The sequence below is a fragment of the Leucopleurus acutus genome, assembly GCF_964270905.1.
Source record: "Leucopleurus acutus genome assembly, chromosome: 6".
NCBI classification, from domain to species: domain Eukaryota; kingdom Metazoa; phylum Chordata; class Mammalia; order Artiodactyla; family Delphinidae; genus Leucopleurus; species Leucopleurus acutus.
In genome coordinates, this window is record NC_139149.1 from 60,124,707 (window position 1) to 60,136,996 (window position 12,290).

Consider the following 12,290-nt stretch of genomic DNA (forward strand, 5'->3'; position numbering starts at 1 on the left):
ATGATTTTGTTTTTTAACCTCACCTCTCACAATCCTATTCTCAGTTTTTATATCATCCATCCGGTAGATAAACATATCTTCTCCCATGTTCACAAAGCTATGTTTATGTTACTCACCAAGGGTGCAAAATATAGCTCTACATTAATTCTACTACTAATCCATTCTAATTTCATGTTGCAAGAAAATTCTCTTCCAAACTGGTTTGCAGTCAGGAATTCCCTGGAGGGTCAGTGGTTAGGACTCGGCGCTTTCACTGTCAGGGGCCCAAGTTCAATTCCTGGTTGGGGAACTAAGATCCTGCAAGCCTCGCAGCACAGTCAAAAAAAAAATTGGTTTGCAGTCATCTGTTAAAACACTATTTTAAAAAATAGCTATGGAAGAACAGATAGTTGTTTGAATACTATGTATTATCATAATTTGTTGAAATACAATGGCAATAGCATATAGTATACTATATGCTCATCTCAAATTTATATAACCTGGGTTTCTTTTGTAAGTTTTAATTATTAAAAACTCTTTAAAAGGACTTTCCTGGTGGCACAGTGGTTGAGAATCAACCTGCTAATGCAGGGACACGGGTTCGAGCCCTGGTCCGGGAAGATCCCACATGCCGCGGAGCAACTAAGCCCGTGCGCCACAACTACTGAGCCTGCGCTCTAGAGCCTGCGAGCCACAACTACTGAAGCCCGTGTGCCTAGAGCCCGTGCTCCACAACAAGAGAAGACCCCACTCACCGCAACTAGAGAAAGCCCATGCATAGCAAGGAAGACCCAACGCAGCCAAAAACAAACAAAACTCTTTAAAAAATTAAACGTTGGAAAAGAGTATGGAGAACTGCGTCTTGTCTCTCAACTCAGGCGCCAGTTGCTGAAGGGGACCGGGCGAGCAGTGCTGCCGCCACCGCTTCCTGATTGGCTGCGGGTGGCTCCCTCTTCGTTCTGATTGGCAGCTGGTGAGCTGGATGATGCTGAGCAAGGGCCTGAAGCAAAAGCGAGAGGAGGAGGAGGAGGGGAAAGAAGCCCTGGCAGTCGACACCTGGTGGCTGGATCCCGGCCACCCAGCAGTGGCACACGCACCCCCAGCCGTGGCCTCCCGTTCCCTCTTTGACCTTTCGGTGCTCAAGCTCCACCACAGCCTGCAGCAGAGTGAACCGGACCTGCAGCACCTGGTGCTGGTAGTGAACACACTGCAGCGAATTCAGGCGTGCATGGCACCCACAGCTGCCCTGCCACCTATGCCCAGCCTGCCTACAGCCCCAGGCATAGCTGACAACCTGCTGGCCAGCTCTGATGCCTCCCTCTCAGCCTCCATGGCCAGCCTTCTGGAGGACCTCAGCCATATTGAGGGCCTGAGCCAGGCTCCCCAGCCCCTGGTAGATGAGGGGCCACCAGGCCACCCCACTGGGGGAGCCGCACCCAGCTTGGGTGCCTTGGACCTGCTCGGCCCAGCCACTGGATGTCTGCTGGTCGATGGGCTTGAGGGCCTGTTTGAGGACACTGACACAATGTATGACAGTGAACTTTGGGCACCAGCCTCTGAGGGCCACAAATCCAGCCCTGAGGATGGGCCAGGCAAGGAAGAAGCTCCAGAGCTGGATGAGGCCGAACTGGACTACCTCATGGACATGCTGGTGGGCACACAGGCACTGGAGCGGCCACCAGGGCCAGGGTGCTGATTCCCCCAGAGCTGGGATGTTGATCTGGTGTCCAAACTGAGCCTGGTGGCTGGACCAACTCTCCTTTGAAAGACACAGCTGGCTTCCCTAGAGAGGGGCTTTGGAGAGAAAGAATCCAGTCCTGGGCAACTTCACCTCCGTCCTCTCGTCTCTGGCTGATGGGGGTAGACTGGAATTGGCCCGTGTGATGAAATGACAGGGCCTGGTGGCTGGAATGTGACTGGACCAGGCCCAGTGCTGAATCCCTGGAGGCACAGCTTGGTATACTCTTTCCCTGATGTGGGAAAAGACCCCAACCAGTTTTTTTGAAATTAAAGCCAGTCGTGGGAAGTCTCAAAAAAAAAAAAAAAAGAAAAGAGTATGATCTACTACTTCAATGTTTAATTATTTGTATATCACTTTAAAAATACATAGAAAACGTCTAAAATTTTAAACCTTCAGGGCATGAGTTGTTTAGGATGGTAGTTTACCAGATAACTACAGGTTACCATATTTTGAATGGAAATCTCTCCAGAATTCATTATACATTTACCTACCTTCTTTAGTGGGAAGCTCAGTCTAATGACTCAAATTCATTATTAAAAATAATTTATGGTAGTAAACAAGCCCTAGAACATTGTACTAAAAACATATACAGAATTCTGGCTTTTTATTTCTTGTATCTACTTGTGGGTTTTTTGGGGGTTTTTTTTTTGCCTTCTTCCCAACTCTTCCATCCTCCATCTCTCAGGCTACACATCCACTGTCCATTCTAATGTTTATCTTCCAAGCCAGTTTTAAACTTGGAAATCAACCAGGATTGTTAAAACTGTGTATAAATATTGGATAAATTAGGTCTACAGAAAGAACCTAAAGCTTTTCCTAAGAAACCCAAACTGAAAACAATGAAGATGGGGACTTACCTGGTGGCACAGTGGTTAAGAATCTGCCTGCCAATGCAGGGGACATGGGTTTGACCCCTGGTCCGAAAAGATCCCACATGCCACAGAGCAACTAAGCCTGTGCGCCATAACTACTGAGCCGGCGCTCTAGAGCCCGCGAGCCACAACTACTGAAGCCCATGCACCTAGAGCCTGTGCTCTGCAACAAGAGAAGCCACCACAATGAGAAGCCCGCACACCGCAATGAAGAGTAGCCCCCACTCACCGCAACTAGAGAAAGCCCGTGCAGCAACAAAGACCCAACGCAACCCAAACAAACAAATAAATATATTTTTTTTAATGTTAAAAAAAAAAAAATGAAGATGGCCACAGTGGCTATACCTGCTCCAGCAAAGGGATTTTCAAACTATAGTTTCTTAAAAGACACTACAGGTGTCAGCAGAAAAGATGACTATGTATAAAGTCTCAGATCCTCATATAAATCAGAGCAACCCCATAAGATCAGTGTTATACACTGGAGTTCTACCTAAGGCTTCACTTGAGGTTAGGTTCTGCTCTAGCACTGAACTAAAACTGATGTTGCTGCCACTGACACTAGGGTTAAAAAAAGATAATGGTTTAGGGTTTTTCCCCTACTCACCTCATTTAAAAAAATATTCCCTTTAAACAAAACAGTCCCTTGATTTCCTCAATCCTGTGTTTAAAATGCATATTACTTTTTCTAAGGATTATTCACTACACTTTCTATAGATTCAACAATCTTAATTTGAGCTTTTACCACCAGAAAGAGGAAACAATGCTTTAAATGATCCAGTAAACCATAATGATGCTACGTATAGCTTTGAACAATTATTTCTAGTTAAAATGTTACAGGTTTCATTGTTCTCTAATTTTTCCTGTGTCTTCTACAATCTCTCTGCCATATTACCTCTACATAAAAGAGAGCACTTAGTCCATGTGTGGGCTTGGCTATTATAAGGAATATAAGCCAAAAAGCTGTATTTTGGCAGTTTCAGAATTTGTACATTTTCTTCTGCCCTCAAATTTCAATGTATTCAATTCAAACATTTATTGAGCACCTACTGTGACTAAAATTATAACCTAACACATCAATCGGAACTAGTGAGGTGGTGGTACAGTAACAAACAATCCCCAAATCTCAGTGGCTTGACATAAGTTTATGTCTCATTAATTTTACATGTCCAACTCTGGTTGGCAGGAGAGATCTGCTTATCACAGTCCCTCCACTTGACACATGCTTCCAAGATTGTCTTGCCAAGGAAGGTAAAAGGTAATGTGGTAAATCACATCCTGCTCTTAAACTTTCATTCACATTTTATTGGCCATAGTAAGTCAGAGAGCCATGCCTGATTTCAATAATGGCATGAAAGGGCAATCCTATCATGTGCTTAGAAGAGAAGTGGTCTATTTATGAAGAAGCATGATTCCCAAGTCCCTGTGCTGATCAAATATTCAATTTACTTTTCCTCCCACATTTGGATACACCTGTCCCCTTTCATGCAGAAGATAACCCAAAAATCCCACCTAGTTATAGCACCAAGCTCAAAGCTCTCAGGTCCAGACGTGGCCCTTGTTCACAAAGACCTGTTTACTAAATCAAGTTACCTACCTCCCTTCACAGACACAACATACAATGATAGAAAAAGCTAAGTATAACCATAAAAAACACTCCTGTTCAAAAGAGGAGGAACAGGAGATAAAATAGTCAATAGTTCATAGCAATTCACATACCCCACTGAACAGATAGTGTAAGTGCTCTCTGTTCTGGGGGAGAGAATTCTCTGACTGATCACTGGGAGGAATTTCTCAGTCTAGTATTCTCTGAGCCTTTTGGCTCTACCTTCCAGGAGATTTTTTTTCTTGCCTGCTATCCTCCTCTACCACAAGTGAAGTGAACACAGGGAGTGTACATCCTTAGCTAAGAGGAATTTTCAGCCTGCTGGTAGAAGGTTAGGGGGTGGTGACCAACTCATGCAATCACACTTTCTTCACACTTTCCATGCTGGTTTCTTGGGCTGTACAACTCCCTGAAAAACTTAGACGCTTCTTATCTGTTCTAGCCATTGCCAAGTGCCAATGTCTAGAACCATAGCTTTTTTCTAGATATGTCTTTTAGACTTTCTACATTTCTTTGCTTTCTTGCCCCAAGAGACTGTGTGCTATCTATTTCTCTCTATTTAATTGTGGGTGCCCTGGAACTACCTGGCTTTAGTAGGGAATCCATACCTTTAAAAAAAAATCTCTTTTCCCTAACCCAACAGAAAGGCACCACCCCCTTAAGTAGACCTTTACTCTGAATCACCTTAATCCATTCAGACTTTTTAACAATGAGTGATGGTCATAACGCTGATTGCCAGAAAAGTTTTAATTATCTGCTCAAAAGGCTTCTTAGTTTCATCTCTTACTGACTGACAGTGAGAAACAATTGCTTCTTCCAATCCTACAATTCCCCAAATTTCTGGCCTCTCTTTATTGCTCTTCATTCCCACTTGCAAACTAGCCAATCATGTTCTAGCTCATTTTTTTTTCTTCCATCTTGTCAAATGGAGCCAACAACAGCTAAAATACAATTTGTTTTCCAGCCTCGTCCCTAAAGCTATAAATGCATTAGGTACATTACTGGCCTTCCAAGTTATTGCAGGCAAGTTTTACCAAATGCTTCTCTGCATCGCATCTTCCCAGCCTCTAATATCAGTTTCCTTGCTACCTGACCCCTGACCAACGCAACATTTGAGGGGTTCTGTTAGAGTACCCTACTGCTTGTACCAACTTTGATTTTAGTCAGGATAGGTTACATAAATGCTGCCCAATAGAAATATAATTCAAGTCACATATGCAATTGTAAAGTTTCTAGTAGCCACATTTAAAGGGTAAAAAGAAACAGTGAAATTAATATATTTCATTTAACCCAATATACCCAAAATAATTACATTTCAACCTGCAAGCAATGTAGAAATTATTGAGTTATTTTACATTATTTTGTTCATACCAAATCTTTAAAATCCAGTTTATATTTTTATACTTAATCACATCTCAATTCAGTCTAGCCACATTTCAAGTGCTTATTAACAGCATCATGGAGCGAGTGGCTACCATATTAGACCATGCAGGGCAAAATAAAATTGCAGTAGCTAACAGCCCCTGAAATCTCAGAGGCTTAAAACGAAGGCTTATTTTTTATTCATGTCCACCGTAGCCAAGAATGTTCTGTATGCTTTCCTCACTTACAGATCCAGCCTGGTAGAACAGTCAGTAGAGCATACATAGTTCACTGGCCAAAGCAAGCTACACAGCTGCATCCAACTTGGTTGTGCCCGGAAAGAAATCCGGAAATACAGGTAGATAGCTCTAATGATCATCACACCCAATTTTTAAACTGCAATTAAAAACTTCCAAATTATGTCTTCAAAGAACTATATCTTTTAAATTTTCCTTTTTTCCCAATAGACACCTACTTCAAAAAGCAAATAAAGCAATGAAGTAGTAAGCTACTACTAGATAGTTAGAACTCTAGGACAAATGCATTTTCTTTGCTATGAAACGTAACTTTTTCAATAAAGTTTCTGAAGAGTCAGTAAAAGCAATTGAAAAAGTGTGACTAGATCTCAAATACTATTCCTTTTACTTCATTTTGGCAAACAAGTACTTCAAATCCTCTTTAACTTTTCTTATCAAGCCTTTCCAAGGGACTACTGCCACTGAAACAAGGCTGAAGAAAAATTAAATGGCAGAGGAAAAGCCACATTTATTCCTCAAAAGTGGACAAAAGAGAGGAAAATAACATTAATCAAAACTAAAGATACTTCTACTACTTTTTTCTAAAAGATTTCCTTATCTCCTTTAGAAGTTAACATTCCGCCATTTAACACTGTAACATAAAAACCAATTGCCTGGGCTTCACTGGTGGCGCAGTGGTTGAGAGTTCACCTGCCGATGCAGGGGGACACGGGTTCATGCCCCGGTCCGGGAAGATCCCACATGCTGCGGAGCGGCTAGGCCCGTGAGCCACGGCCGCTGAGCCTGCGCGTACAGAGCGTGTGCTCCGCAACGGGAGAGGCCACAACAGTGAAAGGCCCACGTACCGCCAAAAAAAAAAAAAACCAATTGCCTATTTATTCATCCCAAATAAAGGTATTACTTCAAAGCCTAAAGTTCTACTTTCACAGGTCTAAGGCTGAAACCCTTTTCTTCTGAAAAATAAACGCTTACACTCTATTCCACCTTCACTTAAGCATCCAAAGAAAGAATTTTACCCTATTAGAGGACCCAAGATACTGGTTGGATTACATGAAGTTTTAGGTATTAAACGGTATCTCAGTGAGGTATAAGTGGTAGGCAATAAAAGAGCATCATGACTTTCCTGACGGCACAGTGGTTAAGAATCCACCTGCCAATGCAGCGGACACGGGTTCGAGCCCTGGGCCAGGAAGATCCCACATGCCATGGAGCAACTAAGCCCATGTGCCACAACTACTGAGCCTGCACTCTAGAGCCCACAGGCCACAACTACTGAAGCCCGTGCCTAGAGCCCATGCTCCGCAACAAGAGTAGCCCCTGCTCGCCACAACTAGAGAAAGCCTGCTCACAGCAACGAAGACCCAACGCAGCCAAAATTAATTAAAAAAAAGCATCACAAGGAGGGACTAATGTAAATAAAACAGCAAATTTTGCTTAGGGAATACATGTGTGCTGGTATATATGGGGATTGGTTTCATATAACCATTAATACCGCCCTATAAAATCCTTGTTTTGAAGCCGGGTATTCTACCTTAATTATGAATCAGGGTAAAATAAACTCTTAAATAAAGAATAAGTGATAATATCTCGAACTAATAAGCAATCAATGTAGACGACTTTCTGAGAGAGAATAGTAAGACAAAGCCAAACCCCAAACAAACAAACAAAACCAAAACTATACTGAATCCAAACTAAACTTTCTGATGCCAGACATCGAAGAGAAATACCTGTTTTTCTGCTACCCAAAGAAATCTACTACCCACTAAAACTTTATAATCCTGAAAGAATATCTTAGAAATGGTACCAAATATACACATTTTCATGCATTTTTATTAATGCTAACAGAGTACCTAATTAATTTATAGTTCCCATCCCCAAAAATCTCCCCCAAATCTTTTTTATAACTTTCTCATTCAGTTTACCTACTTACAACTTTCTCATTCAGTTTACCTACTTATGACTTCATGTTATCACCTCTCTTCTACAGAATTCCAGTCCTCTGTCTTGAGCTCAGTCCTCTATCTCTACCACCAACAGTCATTGCAACCTAGCACCACAAATTCAATCCATTAAAACTGGTATCCCTTTACTTCCCCCAGATCAGTTTCCCTTCCGAACTCTGCCCATGGTATGATCTTTTTAAAATAATGGACTCATCTTTTTTGTTTGTTTGTGGTATGCGGGCCTCTCACTGTTGTGGCCTCTCCCGTTGCGGAGCACAGGCTCCGGACGCGCAGGCTCGGTGGCCATGGCTCACGGGCCCAGCCGCTCCACGGCATGTGGGATCCTCCCGGACCAGGGCACGAACCTGTGTCCCCTGCATCAGCAGGCGGACTCTCAACCACTGCGCCACCAGGGAAGCCCTAAAGGACTCATCTTTTATTCCAGATAGCTTATCACTAAATCCTGTAGATTTATCTTTTGAAATGTCGAGCATTTTTACTTCCTTACTTTATCCCTGTATAATTGAAATAGCTTCCTATCATCTACAGTGCCAGTTTCTTCCCATTCCAATATATTCTTAAAGTACAAAGAGTTGACTTATTCATGTTATTCATTTGTTCAAAAACCTTCAAGGACCTACGTTAAAAATATTAAAATCCTCACCAATAGTACTTAGTGCTGTCTACTCTTACCCAAACATGTCCTAACAGTCTCTGGTCCCCAGACAACATCAAAGCCTTCTATTTATGCTGTTACTGCATTTCCCAAAGCGTTTCTCACAATTAACCCAATGAAATACTTATCTCCAGAGATGTATAGTCTAAAAAAGAAAAAGGATGCTGCTTCCTTTCCTTAAACAGTCAGGTTTATTTTCCACAGGATTTCTCAGACTTTAATAAGCTAATGAGAATTTTTCATAACCTATTTAATAATACCCATTAATATCTTACAATCCATTTTTTGGGAAATGCTGGGCTATTAAACTGTCTTCTGGATAGACTGTCTCTATTCTCACTTATACGGCTTTTTGCCTTGTTAGAACATACCTTCCCCTCATCTACCTATACAAATCTATACTCCTCTACTGAAGTTCTCTCTTTTCCATAAAATCTTCCCTGACAGCTGGAACCCTCTTTGATCTAAGACTTCTCTGAACTTTAATTCTTCTAAATTTCCTCATATGCAGACAAGACTAAATCTAAATTCCTTTTGCTTCTCTTGTTTTTTTCCCCCCACAGATTTATAGATTGCTTTCTGAAACATAATTCTCAATGCCAAGAGTCTTTAAAAAGCTACACATTTAACACAATTACACAACTGGAAGCAGTATAAAATAAACAAGTACCAGGAATCTCACACAACTGAACAAAGTTAATCATTTCAGAAGCAAGCAGGTAAAATTTACATTATATGTTACCACACAAACCTATGTTTATCCTGTACCTATTACTGACATTTCATTCATTCACTCTCAAAAAATGCAGAGATCAAAAGATGAATAAGAAATAATTGCTGATTTCCAAAAGAAGACAAACATGTTAACTGTAATACAGAAACATGCTATTAAAAATAAAGGAGGCAGGAGTCAGGAAAGGCTATGGGATGAGGTAGTATCTGAGCTAAGCCTTGGAAGATGTCCACTCAAAGGTTACTCCTCTACTCCTCCCTGTTCCCAACTGTGGTTCAATGTTAGTGTACCATTTACCACATTACATCAGAATCTTCTACCTGACTGCCTAACCCAATGGTTCTCAAAGAAAAGGGGGGAAATTTGGCCCTCCAGTGGACATGTGGCAATGTCTAAAGCCCTTTTTTTATTGTCATGAATGAAGGATTAAGGGGTGCGACTGGCATCTAGTGAGGGATGCTGCTAAACATCCTACAATGGAAAGGACAGTCCCCACAACAAAGAATTATCAGGTCGAAAATATCAGTAACGTGGAGACTGAGAATACCCAGTCTAATCTTTAGATTATCAACAATTCTGGTGCAAGAAGTATCTTATTCACCTTTGTATGCCCAGCACTGGACACAGCAGGAACTCTATACAGTGGTAAGTAAACCTCAATTTAAAGGCAATGGAATACAATTTTACATGTCAATTATACCTCAATACAAATGAAATAAAAAATAAAACAATGGAAGAGCCAGTGAAGATTTTAAAGAAGGCAACAACATGACCTGTGTTCACTGATGTAAAGGATATACTGGAACAACTTCCAGTATCTTCCAAAATTAAAGATGTATATAATCTCTAGATATATATCTATTCTTCAGATACACATATTTTCCATAAGTGAAAAAAAATATGTGTATAAGGATATTCACTGCAGTATAATTTGAAGATAGAAAATAAATACCCACCAATAAGGATCTTACTAAATGACAAGATACTTGTTCAATAGAACACTGTTACTGTCACTGCTAAGAATGAGATAGCTCTCTACCTGTAATATTAAGAGATCCAACATAAAAATTTTTTATGCAGAAGAATGGTACAATTTCAGGGAATGGTAGAGAATACATAGGTATGGTAGTGTTTGTAAATGTATCCTTCCACCAGAGATATTCCATACAGTTAAAAAAAAAACCAAAAAACTGGTGACAATGGCTATCTCTAGGGAGAGAAACTGGGGGGTTAAGATAAGGAGGGAAAGAGACTAACTCTTTAATGATTACCCTTTAATATATTTTCTGAATGCATGCCTTGTGCAGGTATTACTTATTATTCAAGAAAAAATTTTTTGAAAGAGAATTTTAAATGCACTATAAAGAGGAAAGATTAGAGGCATGGAAACCAAATTATTGTAACAACAGCCTAGGAGAACAGTAAAAGCCAGACTAATAAAATGAGAATGGAAAGGAAGAACAGATCACAAAAACATGGCAGAGATAAAACCAAAAGGACTTGGAACTTTCTACCAGGAAACAGAAAAGAGTTAACCCTGCACCTGCACGCAAGCAACTAAAGGTAACTGGAGAAAAAACACAATTGTACTAATTATTCAACTGAGCACCCAGTAACACCTGCAACTGTCTCACCAATAATTTCACTTTGCAATTGTCTCAGATGACCATTTCATGCCTTTTTCCTTCTTAAATTTCTAAAACCTGTCCTCCTCACCCATCTCAGCTTATAACAAAAGGAAATCAGAAGCAACCTGACAAGAATGACCTTATCTTCCTACCAACACATCTGTACCCGCAAAGCCCTATCCCATGCCCTTCCCATTAAAACATGATTATTCCCACTCTTCTCTGTGGCCAACCTCTATACCTGTGTCCTGTATTTCATCTTGCTTGCCTTCGTAATAACTTTCCTCCATTATACCTTCTTCCTGCATCATCAATTTCTTCCCTTTTTTTGAGACATTCCCAGGAAAATCCACCCTGACCTCAAGCTTACCTCCAACTACCATGTCTTATTTCAACATTCTTCTTCTTAACAGAAAAAAACCCTTAAATTATTTGTCTGTAATTACTGTTGCTACTCCCTCTTCCCTTCATCTCCTTTTAAATCACTCTATTCAGACTTTTCTCCCCAACACTCCACTGAAACCACAACAACTGGATTCCCATTCTTTACCATCTTATGTACCCTCCACAATATCTGAAAAGTTGAGAACTCTTCCTTTAAGTGGTTCATTCACTTGGCTTCCAGGATATTCCTCTCTGCTGGAAGTGCCTTCCATTTCCTTTACTGGTTGCTTCTCTACTTCTTGCCCTCTAAATGTTGAAAATGTCCTCAGATTCAGCCAAGGATTTCCCTCAATTTTGGTCATTTTAAGTTTCAGTTCCTGAATTTGTATTTGGTCCTTTTACAATCTGCCATGTCATTTTCATAACAATCCCCAACTCTCTGTTAAAAATTTTCAACCTTGGCTTTTTCCTTCCAGACCATAGTAAAACAATTGTTTAAATCCATATGTGGTATATAAAGTCCCAGTAAGTCTTACTTCTATTGTCTGATGTTTCTGCTGGTTCTCACTCATGGCATGTCGTCTCCTCATACGCCCAACTACCTCTGATTCTGTGCTAGACACTGCATTTGAAAAATCAAGGAAAATAATCTGAGGCTCAAGATACTATTTTCCAATCTCTTCTTTATCTATATTCTTTCTGTATTAAGCTACTAATTTTCAAACCAGTTGTACTTCAAAATCTCTTGGGGGCTTTTAAAATACATCTTTCCTAGGCCTAATGCAGCAATTAAATTAGAATTGGGAGGATGCTCAACACAAATTGTTGGCATTTTTAAAAAGTTCCCTGTGAGAGAGAGCAGACAGCAGAAGCAAGAACTACAATTCTGCAGCCTGTGGAAGGAAAACCACATTCACAGATACACAGACAAAATGAAAAGCCAGAGGACTCTGTACCAGATGAAGGAACAACACATAAAACCCCAGAAAAGCTAAATGGAGATAAGCAACCTTCCAGAAAAAGAATTTAGAATGATAGTGAAGATGATCCAGGACCTCAGAAAAAGAATGGAGGCAAAAACTAAGAAGACATAAGAAATGTTTAACAAAGAC

The 12,290-nt window shown here is 40.7% G+C and overlaps 2 protein-coding genes across 3 annotated transcripts in view; one reads left to right on the top strand and one right to left on the bottom strand.

Annotated features, from left to right (window-relative positions):
* Window positions 1-12,290, bottom strand: part of SP3 (Sp3 transcription factor) — a 64,559-nt gene that overhangs the window by 24,169 nt on the left and 28,100 nt on the right. The gene's annotated exons all lie outside the window — the stretch shown is intronic.
* LOC309963499 (SERTA domain-containing protein 1-like) lies at window positions 962-2,709 on the top strand (the record flags this gene model as incomplete). Its single annotated transcript, XM_082841926.1, has 1 exon — window positions 962-2,709. One exon carries the CDS (start codon window positions 962-964, stop codon window positions 1,673-1,675), a length of 714 nt encoding a protein of 237 aa, XP_082698052.1. The 3' UTR covers window positions 1,676-2,709.